Source organism: Protomyctophum bolini, assembly GCF_963924005.1.
Source record: "Protomyctophum bolini genome assembly, chromosome: 2".
NCBI lineage: Eukaryota > Metazoa > Chordata > Actinopteri > Myctophiformes > Myctophidae > Protomyctophum > Protomyctophum bolini.
The window spans coordinates 6,546,946-6,571,018 of NC_137863.1; the positions used below are offsets into that span (position 1 = coordinate 6,546,946).

At 39.4% G+C, this 24,073-nt stretch overlaps 1 protein-coding gene across 1 annotated transcript in view; it reads right to left on the reverse strand.

Annotated features, from left to right (window-relative positions):
* uba7 (ubiquitin-like modifier activating enzyme 7) overlaps positions 1–24,073 on the reverse strand; it is a 148,637-nt gene that overhangs the window by 78,362 nt on the left and 46,202 nt on the right. The window contains exon 12 of the mRNA XM_080785611.1: positions 2,987–3,142. Within this exon, the coding sequence (XP_080641737.1) occupies positions 2,987–3,142 (156 nt within the window). The remainder of the gene's footprint in view (positions 1–2,986; positions 3,143–24,073) is intronic.

Below are 24,073 nucleotides of genomic sequence, written 5' to 3' on the forward strand. Positions count from 1 at the left end.
TTGGGATTATTTTTAAAGACCTATTTACTTGTTTCTATGAGACATGGCAACGCCAACAGCGCAGCGAAAGGCATCCACGTCTTTCTCTTGTGAAATGCTGAGATTAGAAACGACCATAATTATTTCATTTCTCAACCTTAAAAAAAAAATAAAGACATCTCCATAATCCTTGGGAAGTGTGTGTAGCAAAAGTAGTCGGCATTGTCATGGTTGAAAGTATTCATGCAACACTGACGCTGTAAGCTGTGTGATGCTAACGCGCTAACACCGTTAGCATGGTCTGTGTTGGTCAAAGGAAAAAGGATAGATATGAAACTACTGGCCAAAGTGTCATACAAAACACAACACCTAAAATCGGAATGTGATGGTGACCTATTGAGCACAAACAGACAATCATGATTTGCTTGCTGGACCTATAATTAATTTATGTGCATTACATTTCCACCTCGCACATATAAAGCAAAAGCAAGATGGATGCTAACGCGCTAACACCGTTAGCATGTTCTGTGTTGGTCGGAAAAAGGATAGATATGAAACTACTGGCCCAAATAAATGTCATAGAAAACACAACACCTAAAATCGGAATGTGATGGTGACCTATTGAGCACAAACAGACAATCATGATTTGCTTGCTGGACCTATAATTAATTTATGTGCATTACATTTCAACCTCGCACATATAAATCAAGCCACAGTGCAGTCAGAGAGTAGTTCACAGGTCACACACAGGAGCAGTGAAAGGGGGAGGGGCCTTCGGATGGCAGTGTAGAGTAGGCACGACATTGAGGGGTAGAAACCATCCCGGTCGCGTGGTTGATCTAACGCGTGTGTCACTGTGAAGGACTGGCCCCATTAAGTGAACGTAGTTGGCGTAGTAGACGCCAACATGACGATTCTGACGTAGGCTGTTGAGGTTGAGCAAGAATAGCGTGTTTCAGAAAAGTAATATTTAAACAGTAAAGAAGACATTTTTGGCGAATGCAATGTAGTCTATGTCTTTTGTGGGAGTGTGCAGGTTTTATTTTGCATAGAGAGATGTGTGGTGGAAGTGTGGCTTGGTCGGAGATAGAGCACGAATGAACGGCCAGGTGCTCATGTACCCCTGTCTATTAGGGTAGCAGGATACAAGGTTTCTGCCTGACAGTAATCTCTCAAGACAAAAACAAAATCCTATTTTGCAGATGGGTTCCCAGATTGGCCTGACAGTAACAATAATATTTCACTCTTTGCATTTCAATGCAGAATAAAATATTATTGTTTAGTTTATCTGACAGTTCACCATTGCTGGACCACATCCATGTCATGGACTCTATATATTGATAAATAGCTAGAGCGGTTCACAGTATTATTGTATTGTGACTCTGTGTTGCATTGGATTACTAGGCATGTTGAAAAAGATAAGATATTCATAGGTTGACTGTTCGAGTCCCTCTAGAGTTGCTCGTACTGTCGTACATGTATGCATGCAGGTGTGCGTTTTCAAAATATTTCGTTTATATAACAAACCAAACCATTTTTTCAGAATGTACTGTCACTGTACCAAATTGAGATTTTACTTTAAAAAACAAGAAACTCAAAGTCTCTGTGGCGCAATTGGTTAGTGCGCTCGGCTGTAAAAAAAAAATGACACCCAGTGTCAATTATCTAATGTAATCCCGGGCGCTACACTTCCTCTGCCAACCTGGGGAGAGCAACGGACGGACCTCATGCTTCCTTCTATGCATGAGGAGTCCAAGCCACTTATTTGCACCTGACAGGGGGGGAGATTACACGGTTGAACGTAGCGTGTTGGAAGAACACGTTATTCCAACCAGTTCCTTTCTGCTCCATCAGGCGCCCCGGCTGGCCAAGGGGAGGCAGTTTAGAGACCAGGATGACTGCATGTTTTTTGTGGGTCCGCGTCAATATGCCGACGGTCCATTGGTCCGATCGACAACCTACCTCAAACCCTTACCCTAACCTCCCCCGGGGCAGACACCTAAACCTAACCACCCACCCTCTCCCGACCCCCAGCGCACCTCGGACCAATGCTCCTTCGGAGCAATGGTCCGTCGGATCATAGGGTGCTTCCCGTTTTTTGTGAGGGTACCTACCCTAGGGCACGGGTTCTCAACATTTTGGGCTGGGGACCCAAATGGTTTGGCCATGTCTCGTGAGAAAGAAAAGGTCAGTGAGTGACCAGTATTTATGAAGTATTATAATACTTGATTTTATGAGTCATTATAAGAGGATTCATAATCTGTTATGATTGCATATAAGAACAATAATATAGCATTATATAAGTGTTATTATAAGTATGCTTATAATGCATAATCCATTTTAGAGATTGGATGCATACTGTAGCAAGCATTACAACTAATTTAGTGGGACACCCTTAACCCCCTCGAGGACCCATGGGGTTTTTTGAGAACCACTGCATTAAGTGTGTCAGAGAAGACAGTTGACGGAAGGTTGGAAACACTTTTCTGGTACAGTATATTGACACAGAAGACGTGACATCATTCTGTACGTACATAGATGCTGACAAGAAATAATCTGAGATTAGTAGAATACGTCAGCACTCAGCACCAGCAGCGATGACCTTTTAACTGTCCACGTCACCGGGTCACGCAGGAAAGCCTAAACAAACCCAAACCTAAACCTAAATCTATATGTCAACAATATACTGTAAAAGAGTTTCCAGTCAGAGTAAAAGTCTTACCATCAAAGTGTTGTGTTCTTGTTATTTTGACAAAGGAATGCTACAAAGAAATGTAGGCACGTACGGTCATTAAATAAACATTGCTTTAAAAATATATATTAATTCAAACGTGTTGCGACTGCGAGCTTGTACATCTGCTATTTTATGAAACATCTATGTTTTACAATAAATAAATGCCCAAATTGCCCCCAGGTTAAATGGTTAATTGATGGTAAATTATACCAGATACTGGTGTAAAAACAACATAATGATTGTATTGCACTATTGTATCTGATTGTATCTCACCCCAATGTCCTGAGACCGGAAAAGGAACTGGCGGTTTAAGTTGGATCTTTCTATGGAGTCCATGTCGGTGACGATGACACGACCTCCTTCCCCAGCACCGAGGCCAATGGATGCAAAGTTCTTCAGAATCTCACAACCAATAGCACCAGCTCCAACCTGATGAGATGACAAGGAACAAGCATTTTGTCAGCATTTTGTTAAGGGGCAGCGGTGCCCGAACGGTTTGCAGAGCGGTCTTGATATCGGAAGGTAGCTAGTTCGTATCCCCGGACAGGCACCTTAAGATTACCACCGCTGAAGTGCCCTTGGAGAAGGCATTGAACCCCTACCATGAAATGTTCTATGAGCAGGGCCTGGCTGTGAACAAGTTCTTGAGCTTAGTCCAGTTACCCTGGGTAAACATTGTACCTTTCCATTCTTTGTCGATAGTGTCATGGTGGCCATTTTACTCTCTCATTTTGCCTCCTGTCTCGCACGGGGTCTCAATGGGGACTCCCTGGCTGTCTTCTGCCCCCCCCCCCCCATGGAACAAGGTTGTCTCGCCAAGCCACGTGACTCGCATTGAAATTGCACTGCGAGCCATGCGACACACAGAAGAGACAGGAGGCACCGAGGAGACAGCTGTCTCTCAGGTGTGAACGGCACCTTAGGCCCAATTCCAATCGCCTTCCTCAAGACCTGCACCCTCACTGACTTAAGTGACATCAGATGCAGATGCAGTCAGTGAGGGCTCAGTGAGTCAATAAGGGATCAGATTGGAAATTGGGCCTACTGATAAAGTACCTCTCTAGTAAACAGGACATCCTCGGTTCAAATCCCAGCCGTGCAATTAAATATTATTTAAAATATTATTTAAATTTTTATTAAAAAATAAAAATGCACCTACTAACAGTCTCTGTGGCGCAATTGGTTAGCGCGCTCGGCTGTTAACCGAGAGGATGGTGGTTCAAGCCCATCCAAGGACGTTGCATTTAAATGGCATTAAAGCTTGGAGCTCTGTGTTGCAAAGGATAGTATTGGACTTCTAGGCATGTCAAAGGTTTTTGGTTTGAGTCCCAAATTATTAGTTAAATTATTATTTAAATTATTATTTAAAAATACAAATGCAGCGACTAACAGTCTCTGTGGCGCAATTGGTTAGCGCGCTCGGCTGTTAACCGAGAGGATGGTGGTTCAAGCCCACCCAGGGACGTTGCATTTAAATGGCATTAAAGCTTGGAGCTCTGTGTTGCAAAGGATAGTATTGGACTTCTAGGCATGTCGAAGGTTTTTGGTTTGAGTCCCAAATTATTAGTTAAATATTATTTAAAATATTATTTAAATTATTATTTCAAAATAAAAATGGAGCTACAAACAGTCTCTGTGGTGCAATTGGTTAGCGCGCTCGGCTGTTAACCGAGAGGATGGTGGTTCAAGCCCACCCAGGGACGTTGCATTTAAATGGCATTAAAGCTTGGAGCTCTGTGTTGCAAAGGATAGTATTGGACTTCTAGGCATGTCAAAGGTTTTTTGTTTGAGTCCCAAATTATTATTTAAATATTATTTAAATTGTTTTTTAAATTATTATTTAAAAATACAAATGCAGCTACTAACAGTCTCTGTGGCGCAATTGGTTAGGGCGCTCGGCTGTTAACCGAGAGGATGGTGGTTCAAGCCCACCCAGGGACGTTGCATTTAAATATTGTGCATTTAAATGGCATTAAAGCTTGGAGCTCTGTGTTGCAAAGGAGAGTATTGGACTTCTAGGCATGTCAAAGGTTTTTTGTTTGAGTCCCAAATTATTAGTTAAATTGTTATTTAAATTATTATTTAAAAATACAAATGCAGCGACTAACAGTCTCTGTGGCGCAATTGGTTAGCGCGCTCGGCTGTTAACCGAGAGGATGGTGGTTCAAGCCCACCCAGGGACATTGCATTTAAATGGCATTAAAGCTTGGAGCTCTGTGTTGCAAAGGATAGTATTGGACTTCTAGGCATGTCAAAGGTTTTTGGTTTGAGTCCCAAATTATTAGTTAAATTATTATTTAAATTATTATTTAAAAATACAAATGCAGCGACTAACAGTCTCTGTGGCGCAATTGGTTAGCGCGCTCGGCTGTTAACCGAGAGGATGGTGGTTCAAGCCCACCCAGGGACGTTGCATTTAAATGGCATTAAAGCTTGGAGCTCTGTGTTGCAAAGGATAGTATTGGACTTCTAGGCATGTCAAAGGTTTTTGGTTTGAGTCCCAAATTATTAGTTAAATATTATTTAAAATATTATTTAAATTATTATTTCAAAATAAAAATGGAGCTACAAACAGTCTCTGTGGCGCAATTGGTTAGCGCGCTCGGCTGTTAACCGAGAGGATGGTGGTTCAAGCCCACCCAGGGACGTTGCATTTAAATGGCATTAAAGCTTGGAGCTCTGTGTTGCAAAGGATAGTATTGGACTTCTAGGCATGTCAAAGGTTTTTGGTTTGAGTCCCAAATTATTAGTTAAATTGTTATTTCAATTATTATTTAAAAATACAAATGCAGTGACTAACAGTCTCTGTGGCGCAATTGGTTAGCGCGCTCGGCTGTTAACCGAGAGGATGGTGGTTCAAGCCCACCCAGGGACGTTTGCATTTAAATGGCATTAAAGCTTGGAGCTCTGTGTTGCAAAGGATAGTATTGGACTTCTAGGCATGTCAAAGGTTTTTGGTTTGAGTCCCAAATTAGTTAAATATTATTTAAAATATTATTTAAATTATTATTTCAAAATAAAAATGGAGCTACAAACAGTCTCTGTGGCGCAATTGGTTAGCGCGCTCGGCTGTTAACCGAGAGGATGGTGGTTCAAGCCCACCCAGGGACGTTGCATTTAAATAGCATTAAAGCTTGGAGCTCTGTGTTGCAAAGGATAGTATTGGACTTCTAGGCATGTCAAAGGTTTTTGGTTTGAGTCCCAAATTATTAAATATTATTTAAATTATTATTTCAAAATAAAAATGGAGCTACAAACAGTCTCTGTGGCGCAATTGGTTAGCGCGCTCGGCTGTTAACCGAGAGGATGGTGGTTCAAGCCCACCCAGGGACGTTGGATTTAAATGGCATTAAAGCTTGGAGCTCTGTGTTGCAAAGGATAGTATTGGACTTCTAGGCATGTCAAAGGTTTTTGGTTTGAGTCCCAAATTATTAGTTAAATATTATTTAAAATATTATTTAAATTATTATTTCAAAATAAAAATGGAGCTACAAACAGTCTCTGTGGCGCAATTGGTTAGCGCGCTCGGCTGTTAACCAAAAGGATGGTGGTTCAAGCCCACCCAGGGACGTTGCATTTAAATGGCATTAAAGCTTGGAGCTCTGTGTTGCAAGGATAGTATTGGACTTCTAGGCATGTCAAAGGTTTTTGGTTTGAGTCCCAAATTATTAGTTAAATTGTTATTTAAATTATTATTTAAAAATACAAATGCAGTGACTAACAGTCTCTGTGGCGCAATTGGTTAGCGCGCTCGGCTGTTAACCGAGAGGATGGTGGTTCAAGCCCACCCAGGGACGTTGTATTTAAATGGCATTAAAGCTTGGAGCTCTGTGTTGCAAAGGATAGTATTGGACTTCTAGGCATGTCAAAGGTTTTTTGTTTGAGTCCCAAATTATTAGTTAAATTGTTATTTAAATTATTATTTAAAAATACAAATGCAGCGACTAACAGTCTCTGTGGCGCAATTGCTTAGCGCGCTCGGCTGTTAACCGAGAGGATGGTGGTTCAAGCCCACCCAGGGACGTTGCATTTAAATGGCATTAAAGCTTGGAGCTCTGTGTTGCAAAGGATAGTATTGGACTTCTAGGCATGTCAAAGGTTTTTGGTTTGAGTCCCAAATTATTAGTTAAATATTATTTAAAATATTATTTAAATTATTATTTCAAAATAAAAATGGAGCTACAAACAGTCTCTGTGGCGCAATTGGTTAGCGCGCTCGGCTGTTAACCGAGAGGATGGTGGTTCAAGCCCACCCAGGGACGTTGCATTTAAATGGCATTAAAGCTTGGAGCTCTGTGTTGCAAAGGATAGTATTGGACTTCTAGGCATGTCAAAGGTTTTTGGTTTGAGTCCCAAATTATTAGTTAAATTGTTATTTCAATTATTATTTAAAAATACAAATGCAGTGACTAACAGTCTCTGTGGCGCAATTGGTTAGCGCGCTCGGCTGTTAACCGAGAGGATGGTGGTTCAAGCCCACCCAGGGACGTTTGCATTTAAATGGCATTAAAGCTTGGAGCTCTGTGTTGCAAAGGATAGTATTGGACTTCTAGGCATGTCAAAGGTTTTTGGTTTGAGTCCCAAATTAGTTAAATATTATTTAAAATATTATTTAAATTATTATTTCAAAATAAAAATGGAGCTACAAACAGTCTCTGTGGCGCAATTGGTTAGCGCGCTCGGCTGTTAACCGAGAGGATGGTGGTTCAAGCCCAGCCAGGGACGTTGCATTTAAATGGCATTAAAGCTTGGAGCTCTGTGTTGCAAAGGATAGTATTGGACTTCTAGGCATGTCAAAGGTTTTTGGTTTGAGTCCCAAATTATTAAATATTATTTAAATTATTATTTCAAAATAAAAATGGAGCTACAAACAGTCTCTGTGGCGCAATTGGTTAGCGCGCTCGGCTGTTAACCGAGAGGATGGTGGTTCAAGCCCACCCAGGGACGTTGGATTTAAATGGCATTAAAGCTTGGAGCTCTGTGTTGCAAAGGATAGTATTGGACTTCTAGGCATGTCAAAGGTTTTTGGTTTGAGTCCCAAATTATTAGTTAAATATTATTTAAAATATTATTTAAATTATTATTTCAAAATAAAAATGGAGCTACAAACAGTCTCTGTGGCGCAATTGGTTAGCGCGCTCGGCTGTTAACCGAGAGGATGGTGGTTCAAGCCCACCCAGGGACGTTGCATTTAAATGGCATTAAAGCTTGGAGCTCTGTGTTGCAAAGGATAGTATTGGACTTCTAGGCATGTCAAAGGTTTTTGGTTTGAGTCCCAAATTATTTGTTAAATTGTTATTTAAATTATTATTTAAAAATACAAATGCAGTGACTAACAGTCTCTGTGGCGCAATTGGTTAGCGCGCTCGGCTGTTAACCGAGAGGATGGTGGTTCAAGCCCACCCAGGGACGTTGTATTTAAATGGCATTAAAGCTTGGAGCTCTGTGTTGCAAAGGATAGTATTGGACTTCTAGGCATGTCAAAGGTTTTTGGTTTGAGTCCCAAATTATTAAATATTATTTAAAATATTATTTAAATTATTATTTCAAAATAAAAATGGAGCTACAAACAGTCTCTGTGGCGCAATTGGTTAGCGCGCTCGGCTGTTAACCGAGAGGATGGTGGTTCAAGCCCACCCAGGGACGTTGCATTTAAATGGCATTAAAGCTTGGAGCTCTGTGTTGCAAAGGATAGTATTGGACTTCTAGGCATGTCAAAGGTTTTTGGTTTGAGTCCGAAATTATTAGTTAAATATTATTTAAAATATTATTTAAATTATTATTTCAAAATAAAAATGGAGCTACAAACAGTCTCTGTGGCGCAATTGGTTAGCGCGCTCGGCTGTTAACCGAGAGGATGGTGGTTCAAGCCCACCCAGGGACGTTGCATTTAAATGGCATTAAAGCTTGGAGCTCTGTGTTGCAAAGGATAGTATTGGACTTCTAGGCATGTCAAAGGTTTTTTGTTTGAGTCCCAAATTATTAGTTAAATTGTTATTTAAATTATTATTTAAAAATACAAATGCAGCGACTATCAGTCTCTGTGGCCCAATTGGTTAGCGCGCTCGGCTGTTAACCGAGAGGATGGTGGTTCAAGCCCACCCAGGGACGTTGCATTTAAATGGCATTAAAGCTTGGAGCTCTGTGTTGCAAAGGATAGTATTGGACTTCTAGGCATGTCAAAGGTTTTTGGTTTGAGTCCCAAATTATTAGTTAAATTGTTATTTCAATTATTATTTAAAAATACAAATGCAGTGACTAACAGTCTCTGTGGCGCAATTGGTTAGCGCGCTCGGCTGTTAACCGAGAGGATGGTGGTTCAAGCCCACCCAGGGACGTTTGCATTTAAATGGCATTAAAGCTTGGAGCTCTGTGTTGCAAAGGATAGTATTGGACTTCTAGGCATGTCAAAGGTTTTTGGTTTGAGTCCCAAATTAGTTAAATATTATTTAAAATATTATTTAAATTATTATTTCAAAATAAAAATGGAGCTACAAACAGTCTCTGTGGCGCAATTGGTTAGCGCGCTCGGCTGTTAACCGAGAGGATGGTGGTTCAAGCCCACCCAGGGACGTTGCATTTAAATGGCATTAAAGCTTGGAGCTCTGTGTTGCAAAGGATAGTATTGGACTTCTAGGCATGTCAAAGGTTTTTGGTTTGAGTCCCAAATTATTAAATATTATTTAAATTATTATTTCAAAATAAAAATGGAGCTACAAACAGTCTCTGTGGCGCAATTGGTTAGCGCGCTCGGCTGTTAACCGAGAGGATGGTGGTTCAAGCCCACCCAGGGACGTTGCACTTAAATGGCATTAAAGCTTGGAGCTCTGTGTTGCAAAGGATAGTATTGGACTTCTAGGCATGTCAAAGGTTTTTGGTTTGAGTCCCAAATTATTAGTTAAATATTATTTAAATTATTATTTAAATTATTATTTCAAAATAAAAATGGAGCTACAAACAGTCTCTGTGGCGCAATTGGTTAGCGCGCTCGGCTGTTAACCGAGAGGATGGTGGTTCAAGCCCACCCAGGGACGTTGCATTTAAATGGCATTAAAGCTTGGAGCTCTGTGTTGCAAAGGATAGTATTGGACTTCTAGGCATGTCAAAGGTTTTTGGTTTGAGTCCCAAATTATTAGTTAAATTGTTATTTAAATTATTATTTAAAAATACAAATGCAGTGACTAACAGTCTCTGTGGCGCAATTGGTTAGCGCGCTCGGCTGTTAACCGAGAGGATGGTGGTTCAAGCCCACCCAGGGACGTTGCATTTAAATGGCATTAAAGCTTGGAGCTCTGTGTTGCAAAGGATAGTATTGGATTTCTAGGCATGTCAAAGGTTTTTGGTTTGAGTCCCAAATTAGTTAAATATTATTTAAAATATTATTTAAATTATTATTTCAAAATAAAAATGGAGCTACAAACAGTCTCTGTGGCGCAATTGGTTAGCGCGCTCGGCCGTTAACCGAGAGGATGGTGGTTCAAGCCCACCCAGGGACGTTGTATTTAAATGGCATTAAAGCTTGGAGCTCTGTGTTGCAAAGGATAGTATTGGACTTCTAGGCATGTCAAAGGTTTTTGGTTTGAGTCCCAAATTATTAAATATTATTTAAAATATTATTTAAATTATTATTTCAAAATAAAAATGGAGCTACAAACAGTCTCTGTGGCGCAATTGGTTAGCGCGCTCGGCTGTTAACCGAGAGGATGGTGGTTCAAGCCCACCCAGGGACGTTGCATTTAAATGGCATTAAAGCTTGGAGCTCTGTGTTGCAAAGGATAGTATTGGACTTCTAGGCATGTCAAAGGTTTTTGGTTTGAGTCCCAAATTATTAGTTAAATTTTTATTTAAATTATTATTTAAAAATACAAATGCAGTGACTGACAGTCTCTGTGGCGCAATTGGTTAGCGCGCTCGGCTGTTAACCGAGAGGATGGTGGTTCAAGCCCACCCAGGGACGTTGCATTTAAATGGCATTAAAGCTTGGAGCTCTGTGTTGCAAAGGATAGTATTGGACTTCTAGGCATGTCAAAGGTTTTTGGTTTGAGTCCCAAATGAGTTAAATATTATTTAAAATATTATTTAAATTATTATTTCAAAATAAAAATGGAGCTACAAACAGTCTCTGTGGCGCAATTGGTTAGCGCGCTCGGCTGTTAACCGAGAGGATGGTGGTTCAAGCCCACCCAGGGACGTTGCATTTAAATGGCATTAAAGCTTGGAGCTCTGTGTTGCAAAGGATAGTATTGGACTTCTAGGCATGTCAAAGGTTTTTGGTTTGAGTCCCAAATTATTAGTTAAATATTATTTAAAATATTATTTAAATTATTATTTCAAAATAAAAATGTAGCTACAAACAGTCTCTGTGCCGCAATTGGTTAGCGCGCTCGGCTGTTAACCGAGAGGATGGTGGTTCAAGCCCACCCAGGGACGTTGCATTTAAATGGCATTAAAGCTTGGAGCTCTGTGTTGCAAAGGATAGTATTGGACTTCTAGGCATGTCAAAGGTTTTTGGTTTGAGTCCCAAATTATTAGTTAAATATTATTTAAAATATTATTTAAATTATTATTTCAAAATAAAAATGGAGCTACAAACAGTCTCTGTGGCGCAATTGGTTAGCGCGCTCGGCTGTTAACCGAGAGGATGGTGGTTCAAGCCCACCCAGGGACGTTGCATTTAAATGGCATTAAAGCTTGGAGCTCTGTGTTGCAAAGGATAGTATTGGACTTCTAGGCATGTCAAAGGTTTTTTGTTTGAGTCCCAAATTATTATTTAAATATTATTTAATTTTTTATTTAAATTATTATTTAAAAATACAAATGCAGCTACTAACAGTCTCTGTGGCGCAATTGGTTAGCGCGCTCGGCTGTTAACCGAGAGGATGGTGGTTCAAGCCCACCCAGGGACGTTGCATTTAAATATTGTGCATTTAAATGGCATTAAAGCTTGGAGCTCTGTGTTGCAAAGGATAGTATTGGACTTCTAGGCATGTCAAAGGTTTTTTGTTTGAGTCCCAAATTATTAGTTAAATTGTTATTTAAATTATTATTTAAAAATACAAATGCAGCGACTAACAGTCTCTGTGGCGCAATTGGTTAGCGCGCTCGGCTGTTAACCGAGAGGATGGTGGTTCAAGCCCACCCAGGGACGTTGCATTTAAATGGCATTAAAGCTTGGAGCTCTGTGTTGCAAAGGATAGTATTGGACTTCTAGGCATGTCAAAGGTTTTTGGTTTGAGTCCCATATTATTAGTTAAATTATTATTTAAATTATTATTTAAAAATACAAATGCAGCGACTAACAGTCTCTGTGGCGTAATTGGTTAGCGCGCTCGGTTGTTAACCGAGAGGATGGTGGTTCAAGCCCACCCAGGGACGTTGCATTTAAATGGCATTAAAGCTTGGAGCTCTGTGTTGCAAAGGATAGTATTGGACTTCTAGGCATGTCAAAGGTTTTTGGTTTGAGTCCCAAATTATTAGTTAAATATTATTTAAATTATTATTTAAATTATTATTTCAAAATGAAAATGGAGCTACAAACAGTCTCTGTGGCGCAATTGGTTAGCGCGCTCGGCTGTTAACCGAGAGGATGGTGGTTCAAGCCCACCCAGGGACGTTGCATTTAAATGGCATTAAAGCTTGGAGCTCTGTGTTGCAAAGGATAGTATTGGACTTCTAGGCATGTCAAAGGTTTTTGGTTTGAGTCCCAAATTATTAGTTAAATTGTTATTTAAATTATTATTTAAAAATACAAATGCAGTGACTAACAGTCTCTGTGGCGCAATTGGTTAGCGCGCTCGGCTGTTAACCGAGAGGATGGTGGTTCAAGCCCACCCAGGGACTTTGCATTTAAATGGCATTAAAGCTTGGAGCTCTGTGTTGCAAAGGATAGTATTGGATTTCTAGGCATGTCAAAGGTTTTTGGTTTGAGTCCCAAATTAGTTAAATATTATTTAAAATATTATTTAAATTATTATTTCAAAATAAAAATGGAGCTACAAACAGTCTCTGTGGCGCAATTGGTTAGCGCGCTCGGCTGTTAACCGAGAGGATGGTGGTTCAAGCCCACCCAGGGACGTTGTATTTAAATGGCATTAAAGCTTGGAGCTCTTTGTTGCAAAGGATAGTATTGGACTTCTAGGCATGTCAAAGGTTTTTGGTTTGAGTCCCAAATTATTAAATATTATTTAAAATATTATTTAAATTATTATTTCAAAATAAAAATGGAGCTACAAACAGTCTCTGTGGCGCAATTGGTTAGCGCGCTCGGCTGTTAACCGAGAGGATGGTGGTTCAAGCCCACCCAGGGACGTTCCATTTAAATGGCATTAAAGCTTGGAGCTCTGTGTTGCAAAGGATAGTATTGGATTTCTAGGCATGTCAAAGGTTTTTGGTTTGAGTCCCAAATTATTAGTTAAATATTATTTAAAATATTATTTAAATTATTATTTCAAAATAAAAATGGAGCTAGAAACAGTCTCTGTGGCGCAATTGGTTAGCGCGCTCGGCTGTTAACCGAGAGGATGGTGGTTCAAGCCCACCCAGGGACGTTGCATTTAAATGGCATTAAAGCTTGGAGCTCTGTGTTGCAAAGGATAGTATTGGACTTCTAGGCATGTCAAAGGTTTTTGGTTTGAGTCCTAAGTTAGTTAAATATTATTTAAATTATTATTTCAAAATAAAAATGGAGCTACAAACAGTCTCTGTGGCGCAATTGGTTAGCGCGCTCGGCTGTTAACCGAGAGGATGGTGGTTCAAGCCCACCCAGGGACGTTGCATTTAAATGGCATTAAAGCTTGGAGCTCTGTGTTGCAAAGGATAGTATTGGACTTCTAGGCATGTCAAAGGTTTTTGGTTTGAGTCCCAAATTATTAGTTAAATTTTTATTTAAATTATTATTTAAAAATACAAATGCAGTGACTGACAGTCTCTGTGGCGCAATTGGTTAGCGCGCTCGGCTGTTAACCGAGAGGATGGTGGTTCAAGCCCACCCAGGGACGTTGCATTTAAATGGCATTAAAGCTTGGAGCTCTGTGTTGCAAAGGATAGTATTGGACTTCTAGGCATGTCAAAGGTTTTTGGTTTGAGTCCCAAATTAGTTAAATATTATTTAAAATATTATTTAAATTATTATTTCAAAATAAAAATGTAGCTACAAACAGTCTCTGTGGCGCAATTGGTTAGCGCGCTCGGCTGTTAACCGAGAGGATGGTGGTTCAAGCCCACCCAGGGACGTTGCATTTAAATGGCATTAAAGCTTGGAGCTCTGTGTTGCAAAGGATAGTATTGGACTTCTAGGCATGTCAAAGGTTTTTGGTTTGAGTCCCAAATTATTAGTTAAATATTATTTAAATTATTATTTAAATTATTATTTCAAAATAAAAATGGAGCTACAAACAGTCTCTGTGGCGCAATTGGTTAGCGCGCTCGGCTGTTAACCGAGAGGATGGTGGTTCAAGCCCACCCAGGGACGTTGCATTTAAATGGCATTAAAGCTTGGAGCTCTGTGTTGCAAAGGATAGTATTGGACTTCTAGGCATGTCAAAGGTTTTTGGTTTGAGTCCCAAATTATTAGTTAAATTGTTATTTAAATTATTATTTAAAAATACAAATGCAGTGACTAACAGTCTCTGTGGCGCAATTGGTTAGCGCGCTCGGCTGTTAACCGAGAGGATGGTGGTTCAAGCCCACCCAGGGACGTTGCATTTAAATGGCATTAAAGCTTGGAGCTCTGTGTTGCAAAGGATAGTATTGGATTTCTAGGCATGTCAAAGGTTTTTGGTTTGAGTCCCAAATTAGTTAAATATTATTTAAAATATTATTTAAATTATTATTTCAAAATAAAAATGGAGCTACAAACAGTCTCTGTGGCGCAATTGGTTAGCGCGCTCGGCTGTTAACCGAGAGGATGGTGGTTCAAGCCCACCCAGGGACGTTGTATTTAAATGGCATTAAAGCTTGGAGCTCTTTGTTGCAAAGGATAGTATTGGACTTCTAGGCATGTCAAAGGTTTTTGGTTTGAGTCCCAAAGTATTAAATATTATTTAAAATATTATTTAAATTATTATTTCAAAATAAAAATGGAGCTACAAACAGTCTCTGTGGCGCAATTGGTTAGCGTGCTCGGCTGTTAACGGAGAGGATGGTGGTTCAAGCCCACCCAGGGACGTTGCATTTAAATGGCATTAAAGCTTGGAGCTCTGTGTTGCAAAGGATAGTATTGGATTTCTAGGCATGTCAAAGGTTTTTGGTTTGAGTCCCAAATTATTAGTTAAATATTATTTAAAATATTATTTAAATTATTATTTCAAAATAAAAATGGAGCTACGAACAGTCTCTGTGGCGCAATTGGTTAGCGCGCTCGGCTGTTAACCGAGAGGATGGTGGTTCAAGCCCACCCAGGGACGTTGCATTTAAATATTGTGCATTTAAATGGCATTAAAGCTTGGAGCTCTGTGTTGCAAAGGATAGTATTGGACTTCTAGGCATGTCAAAGGTTTTTTGTTTGAGTCCCAAATTATTAGTTAAATTGTTATTTAAATTATTATTTAAAAATACAAATGCAGCGACTAACAGTCTCTGTGGCGCAATTGGTTAGCGCGCTCGGCTGTTAACCGAGAGGATGGTGGTTCAAGCCCACCCAGGGACGTTGCATTTAAATGGCATTAAAGCTTGGAGCTCTGTGTTGCAAAGGATAGTATTGGACTTCTAGGCATGTCAAAGGTTTTTGGTTTGAGTCCCATATTATTAGTTAAATTATTATTTAAATTATTATTTAAAAATACAAATGCAGCGACTAACAGTCTCTGTGGCGCAATTGGTTAGCGCGCTCGGCTGTTAACCGAGAGGATGGTGGTTCAAGCCCACCCAGGGACGTTGCATTTAAATATTGTGCATTTAAATGGCATTAAAGCTTGGAGCTCTGTGTTGCAAAGGATAGTATTGGACTTCTAGGCATGTCAAAGGTTTTTTGTTTGAGTCCCAAATTATTAGTTAAATTATTATTTAAATTATTATTTAAAAATACAAATGCAGCGACTAACAGTCTCTGTGGCGCAATTGGTTAGCGCGCTCGGCTGTTAACCGAGAGGATGGTGGTTCAAGCCCACCCAGGGACGTTGCATTTAAATGGCATTAAAGCTTGGAGCTCTGTGTTGCAAAGGATAGTATTGGACTTCTAGGCATGTCAAAGGTTTTTGGTTTGAGTCCCAAATTATTAGTTAAATATTATTTAAAATATTATTTAAATTATTATTTAAAAATACAAATGCAGTGACTAACAGTCTCTGTGGCGCAATTGGTTAGCGCGCTCGGCTGTTAACCGAGAGGATGGTGGTTCAAGCCCACCCAGGGACGTTGCATTTAAATGGCATTAAAGCTTGGAGCTCTGTGTTGCAAAGGATAGTATTGGACTTCTAGGCATGTCAAAGGTTTTTGGTTTGAGTCCCAAATTAGTTAAATATTATTTAAAATATTATTTAAATTATTATTTCAAAATAAAAATGGAGCTACAAACAGTCTCTGTGGCGCAATTGGTTAGCGCGCTCGGCTGTTAACCGAGAGGATGGTGGTTCAAGCCCACCCAGGGACGTTGCATTTAAATGGCATTAAAGCTTGGAGCTCAGTGTTGCAAAGGATAGTATTGGACTTCTAGGCATGTCAAAGGTTTTTGGTTTGAGTCCCAAATTATTAGTTAAATTGTTATTTAAATTATTATTTAAAAATACAAATGCAGTGACTAACAGTCTCTGTCGCGCAATTGGTTAGCGCGCTCGGCTGTTAACCGAGAGGATGGTGGTTCAAGCCCACCCAGGGACGTTGCATTTAAATGGCATTAAAGCTTGGAGCTCTGTGTTGCAAAGGATAGTATTGGACTTCTAGGCGTGTCAAAGGTTTTTGGTTTGAGTCCCAAATTAGTTAAATATTATTTAAAATATTATTTAAATTATTATTTCAAAATAAAAATGGAGCTATAAACAGTCTCTGTGGCGCAATTGGTTAGCGCGCTCGGCTGTTAACCGAGAGGATGGTGGTTCAAGCCCACCCAGGGACGTTGTATTTAAATGGCATTAAAGCTTGGAGCTCTGTGTTGCAAAGGATAGTATTGGACTTCTAGGCATGTCAAAGGTTTTTGGTTTGAGTCCCAAATTATTAAATATTATTTAAAATATTATTTAAATTATTATTTCAAAATAAAAATGGAGCTACAAACAGTCTCTGTGGCACAATTGGTTAGCGCGCTCGGCTGTTAACCGAGAGGATGGTGGTTCAAGCCCACCCAGGGACGTTGCATTTAAATGGCATTAAAGCTTGGAGCTCTGTGTTGCAAAGGATAGTATTGGACTTCTAGGCATGTCAAAGGTTTTTTGTTTGAGTCCCAAATTATTATTTAAATATTATTTAAATTGTTATTTAAATTATTATTTAAAAATACAAATGCAGCTACTAACAGTCTCTGTGGCGCAATTGGTTAGCGCGCTCGGCTGGTAACCGAGAGGATGGTGGTTCAAGCCCACCCAGGGACGTTGCATTTAAATATTGTGCATTTAAATGGCATTAAAGCTTGGAGCTCTGTGTTGCAAAGGATAGTATTGGACTTCTAGGCATGTCAAAGGTTTTTTGTTTGAGTCCCAAATTATTAGTTAAATTGTTATTTAAATTATTATTTAAAAATACAAATGCAGCGACTAACAGTCTCTGTGGCGCAATTGGTTAGCGCGCTCGGCTGTTAACCGAGAGGATGGTGGTTCAAGCCCACCCAGGGACGTTGCATTTAAATGGCATTAAAGCTTGGAGCTCTGTGTTGCAAAGGATGGTATTGGACTTCTAGGCATGTCAAAGGTTTTTGGTTTGAGTCCCATATTATTAGTTAAATTATTATTTAAATTATTATTTAAAAATACAAATGCAGCGACTAACAGTCTCTGTGGCGCAATTGGTTAGCGCGCTCGGCTGTTAACCGAGAGGATGGTGGTTCAAGCCCACCCAGGGACGTTGCATTTAAATGGCATTAAAGCTTGGAGCTCTGTGTTGCAAAGGATAGTATTGGACTTCTAGGCATGTCAAAGGTTTTTGGTTTGAGTCCCAAATTATTAGTTAAATATTATTTAAAATATTATTTAAATTATTATTTAAAAATACAAATGCAGTGACTAACAGTCTCTGTGGCGCAATTGGTTAGCGCGCTCGGCTGTTAACCGAGAGGATGGTGGTTCAAGCCCACCCAGGGACGTTGCATTTAAATGGCATTAAAGCTTGGAGCTCTGTGTTGCAAAGGATAGTATTGGACTTCTAGGCATGTCAAAGGTTTTTGGTTTGAGTCCCAAATTAGTTAAATATTATTTAAAATATTATTTAAATTATTATTTAAAAATAAAAATGGAGCTACAAACAGTCTCTGTGGCGCAATTGGTTAGCGCGCTCGGCTGTTAACCGAGAGGATGGTGGTTCAAGCCCACCCAGGGACGTTGCATTTAAATGGCATTAAAGCTTGGAGCTCTGTGTTGCAAAGGATAGTATTGGACTTCTAGGCATGTCAAAGGTTTTTAGGTTTGAGTCCCAAATTATTAAATATTATTTAAATTATTATTTCAAAATAAAAATGGAGCTACAAACAGTCTCTGTGGAGCAATTGGTTAGCGCGCTCGGCTGTTAACCGAGAGGATGGTGGTTCAAGCCCACCCAGGGACGTTGCATTTAAATGGCATTAAAGCTTGGAGCTCTGTGTTGCAAAGGATAGTATTGGACTTCTAGGCATGTCAAAGGTTTTTGGTTTGAGTCCCAAATTATTAGTTAAATATTATTTAAAATATTATTTAAATTATTATTTCAAAATAAAAATGGAGCTACAAACAGTCTCTGTGGCGCAATTGGTTAGCGCGCTCGGCTGTTAACCGAGAGTATGGTGGTTCAAGCCCACCCAGGGACGTTGCATTTAAATGGCATTAAAGCTTGGAGCTCTGTGTTGCAAAGGATAGTATTGGACTTCTAGGCATGTCAAAGGTTTTTTGTTTGAGTCCCAAATTATTATTTAAATATTATTTAATTTTTTATTTAAATTATTATTTAAAAATACAAATGCAGCTACTAACAGTCTCTGTGGCGCAATTGGTTAGCGCGCTCGGCTGTTAACCGAGAGGATGGTGGTTCAAGCCCACCCAGGGACGTTGCATTTAAATATTGTGCATTTAAATGGCATTAAAGCTTGGAGCTCTGTGTTGCAAAGGATAGTATTGGACTTCTAGGCATGTCAAAGGTTTTTTGTTTGAGTCCCAAATTATTAGTTAAATTGTTATTTAAATTATTATTTAAAAATACAAATGCAGCGACTAACAGTCTCTGTGGCGCAATTGGTTAGCGCGCTCGGCTGTTAACCGAGAGGATGGTGGTTCAAGCCCACCCAGGGACGTTGCATTTAAATGGCATTAAAGCTTGGAGCTCTGTGTTGCAAAGGATAGTATTGGACTTCTAGGCATGTCAAAGGTTTTTGGTTTGAGTCCCATATTATTAGTTAAATTATTATTTAAATTATTATTTAAAAATACAAATGCAGCGACTAACAGTCTCTGTGGCGTAATTGGTTAGCGCGCTCGGCTGTTAACCGAGAGGATGGTGGTTCAAGCCCACCCAGGGACGTTGCATTTAAATGGCATTAAAGCTTGGAGCTCTGTGTTGCAAAGGATAGTATTGGACTTCTAGGCATGTCAAAGGTTTTTGGTTTGAGTCCCAAATTATTAGTTAAATATTATTTAAATTATTATTTAAATTATTATTTCAAAATGAAAATGGAGCTACAAACAGTCTCTGTGGCGCAATTGGTTAGCGCGCTCGGCTGTTAACCGAGAGGATGGTGGTTCAAGCCCACCCAGGGACGTTGCATTTAAATGGCATTAAAGCTTGGAGCTCTGTGTTGCAAAGGATAGTATTGGACTTCTAGGCATGTCAAAGGTTTTTGGTTTGAGTCCCAAATTATTAGTTAAATTGTTATTTAAATTATTATTTAAAAATACAAATGCAGTGACTAACAGTCTCTGTGGCGCAATTGGTTAGCGCGCTCGGCTGTTAACCGAGAGGATGGTGGTTCAAGCCCACCCAGGGACGTTGCATTTAAATGGCATTAAAGCTTGGAGCTCTGTGTTGCAAAGGATAGTATTGGATTTCTAGGCATGTCAAAGGTTTTTGGTTTGAGTCCCAAATTAGTTAAATATTATTTAAAATATTATTTAAATTATTATTTCAAAATAAAAATGGAGCTACAAACAGTCTCTGTGGCGCAATTGGTTAGCGCGCTCGGCTGTTAACCGAGAGGATGGTGGTTCAAGCCCACCCAGGGACGTTGTATTTAAATGGCATTAAAGCTTGGAGCTCTTTGTTGCAAAGGATAGTATTGGACTTCTAGGCATGTCAAAGGTTTTTGGTTTGAGTCCCAAATTATTAAATATTATTTAAAATATTATTTAAATTATTATTTCAAAATAAAAATGGAGCTACAAACAGTCTCTGTGGCGCAATTGGTTAGCGCGCTCGGCTGTTAACCGAGAGGATGGTGGTTCAAGCCCACCCAGGGACGTTCCATTTAAATGGCATTAAAGCTTGGAGCTCTGTGTTGCAAAGGATAGTATTGGATTTCTAGGCATGTCAAAGGTTTTTGGTTTGAGTCCCAAATTATTAGTTAAATATTATTTAAAATATTATTTAAATTATTATTTCAAAATAAAAATGGAGCTAGAAACAGTCTCTGTGGCGCAATTGGTTAGCGCGCTCGGCTGTTAACCGAGAGGATGGTGGTTCAAGCCCACCCAGGGACGTTGCATTTAAATGGCATTAAAGCTTGGAGCTCTGTGTTGCAAAGGATAGTATTGGACTTCTAGGCATGTCAAAGGTTTTTGGTTTGAGTCCCAAGTTAGTTAAATATTATTTAAATTATTATTTCAAAATAAAAATGGAGCTACAAACAGTCTCTGTGGCGCAATTGGTTAGCGCGCTCGGCTGTTAACCGAGAGGATGGTGGTTCAAGCCCACCCAGGGACGTTGCATTTAAATGGCATTAAAGCTTGGAGCTCTGTGTTGCAAAGGATAGTATTGGACTTCTAGGCATGTCAAAGGTTTTTGGTTTGAGTCCCAAATTATTAGTTAAATTTTTATTTAAATTATTATTTAAAAATACAAATGCAGTGACTGACAGTCTCTGTGGCGCAATTGGTTAGCGCGCTCGGCTGTTAACCGAGAGGATGGTGGTTCAAGCCCACCCAGGGACGTTGCATTTAAATGGCATTAAAGCTTGGAGCTCTGTGTTGCAAAGGATAGTATTGGACTTCTAGGCATGTCAAAGGTTTTTGGTTTGAGTCCCAAATTAGTTAAATATTATTTAAAATATTATTTAAATTATTATTTCAAAATAAAAATGGAGCTACAAACAGTCTCTGTGGCGCAATTGGTTAGCGCGCTCGGCTGTTAACCGAGAGGATGGTGGTTCAAGCCCACCCAGGGACGTTGCATTTAAATGGCATTAAAGCTTGGAGCTCTGTGTTGCAAAGGATAGTATTGGACTTCTAGGCATGTCAAAGGTTTTTGGTTTGAGTCCCAAATTATTAGTTAAATATTATTTAAATTATTATTTAAATTATTATTTCAAAATAAAAATGGAGCTACAAACAGTCTCTGTGGCGCAATTGGTTAGCGCGCTCGGCTGTTAACCGAGAGGATGGTGGTTCAAGCCCACCCAGGGACGTTGCATTTAAATGGCATTAAAGCTTGGAGCTCTGTGTTGCAAAGGATAGTATTGGACTTCTAGGCATGTCAAAGGTTTTTTGTTTGAGTCCCAAATTATTATTTAAATATTATTTAAATTTTTATTTAAATTATTATTTAAAAATACAAATGCAGCTACTAACAGTCTCTGTGGCGCAATTGGTTAGCGCGCTCGGCTGTTAACCGAGAGGATGGTGGTTCAAGCCCACCCAGGGACGTTGCATTTAAATATTGTGCATTTAAATGGCATTAAAGCTTGGAGCTCTGTGTTGCAAAGGATAGTATTGGACTTCTAGGCATGTCAAAGGTTTTTTGTTTGAGTCCCAAATTATTAGTTAAATTGTTATTTAAATTATTATTTAAAAATACAAATGCAGCGACTAACAGTCTCTGTGGCGCAATTGGTTAGCGCGCTCGGCTGTTAACCGAGAGGATGGTGGTTCAAGCCCACCCAGGGACGTTGCATTTAAATGGCATTAAAGCTTGGAGCTCTGTGTTGCAAAGGATAGTATTGGACTTCTAGGCATGTCAAAGGTTTTTGGTTTGAGTCCCATATTATTAGTTAAATTATTATTTAAATTATTATTTAAAAATACAAATGCAGCGACTAACAGTCTCTGTGGCGCAATTGGTTAGCGCGCTCGGCTGTTAACCGAGAGGATGGTGGTTCAAGCCCACCCAGGGACGTTGCATTTAAATGGCATTAAAGCTTGGAGCTCTGTGTTGCAAAGGATAGTATTGGACTTCTAGGCATGTCAAAGGTTTTTGGTTTGAGTCCCAAATTATTAGTTAAATATTATTTAAAATATTATTTAAATTATTATTTAAAAATACAAATGCAGTGACTAACAGTCTCTGTGGCGCAATTGGTTAGCGCGCTCGGCTGTTAACCGAGAGGATGGTGGTTCAAGCCCACCCAGGGACGTTGCATTTAAATGGCATTAAAGCTTGGAGCTCTGTGTTGCAAAGGATAGTATTGGACTTCTAGGCATGTCAAAGGTTTTTGGTTTGAGTCCCAAATTAGTTAAATATTATTTAAAATATTATTTAAATTATTATTTCAAAATAAAAATGGAGCTACAAACAGTCTCTGTGGCTCAATTGGTTAGCGCGCTCCGCTGTTAACCGAGAGGATGGTGGTTCAAGCCCACCCAGGGACGTTGCATTTAAATGGCATTAAAGCTTGGAGCTCTGTGTTGCAAAGGATAGTATTGGACTTCTAGGCATGTCAAAGCTTTTTGGTTTGAGTCCCAAATTATTAGTTAAATATTATTTAAAATATTATTTAAATTATTATTTCAAAATAAAAATGGAGCTACAAACAGTCTCTGTGGCGCAATTGGTTAGCGCGCTCGGCTGTTAACCGAGAGGATGGTGGTTCAAGCCCACCCAGGGACGTTGCATTTAAATGGCATTAAAGCTTGGAGCTCTGTGTTGCAAAGGATAGTATTGGACTTCTAGGCATGTCAAAGGTTTTTTGTTTGAGTCCCAAATTATTATTTAAATATTATTTAAATTGTTATTTAAATTATTATTTAAAAATACAAATGCAGCTACTAACAGTCTCTGTGGCGCAATTGGTTAGCGCGCTCGCCTGTTAACCGAGAGGATGGTGGTTCAAGCCCACCCAGGGACGTTGCATTTAAATATTGTGCATTTAAATGGCATTAAAGCTTGGAGCTCTGTGTTGCAAAGGATAGTATTGGACTTCTAGGCATGTCAAAGGTTTTTTGTTTGAGTCCCAAATTATTAGTTAAATTGTTATTTAAATTATTATTTAAAAATACAAATGCAGCGACTAACAGTCTCTGTGGCGCAATTGGTTAGCGCGCTCGGCTGTTAACCGAGAGGATGGTGGTTCAAGCCCACCCAGGGACGTTGCATTTAAATGGCATTAAAGCTTGGAGCTCTGTGTTGCAAAGGATAGTATTGGACTTCTAGGCATGTCAAAGGTTTTTGGTTTGAGTCCCAAATTAGTTAAATATTATTTAAAATATTATTTAAATTATTATTTCAAAATAAAAATGGAGCTACAAACAGTCTCTGTGGCGCAATTGGTTAGCGCGCTCGGCTGTTAACCGAGAGGATGGTGGTTCAAGCCCACCCAGGGACGTTGCATTTAAATGGCATTAAAGCTTGGAGCTCTGTGTTGCAAAGGATAGTATTGGACTTCTAGGCATGTCAAAGGTTTTTGGTTTGAGTCCCAAATTATTAGTTAAATTGTTATTTAAATTATTATTTAAAAATACAAATGCAGTGACTAACAGTCTCTGTCGCGCAATTGGTTAGCGCGCTCGGCTGTTAACCGAGAGGATGGTGGTTCAAGCCCACCCAGGGACGTTGCATTTAAATGGCATTAAAGCTTGGAGCTCTGTGTTGCAAAGGATAGTATTGGACTTCTAGGCATGTCAAAGGTTTTTGGTTTGAGTCCCAAATTAGTTAAATATTATTTAAAATATTATTTAAATTATTATTTCAAAATAAAAATGGAGCTACAAACAGTCTCTGTGGCGCAATTGGTTAGCGCGCTCGGCTGTTAACCGAGAGGATGGTGGTTCAAGCCCACCCAGGGACGTTGTATTTAAATGGCATTAAAGCTTGGAGCTCTGTGTT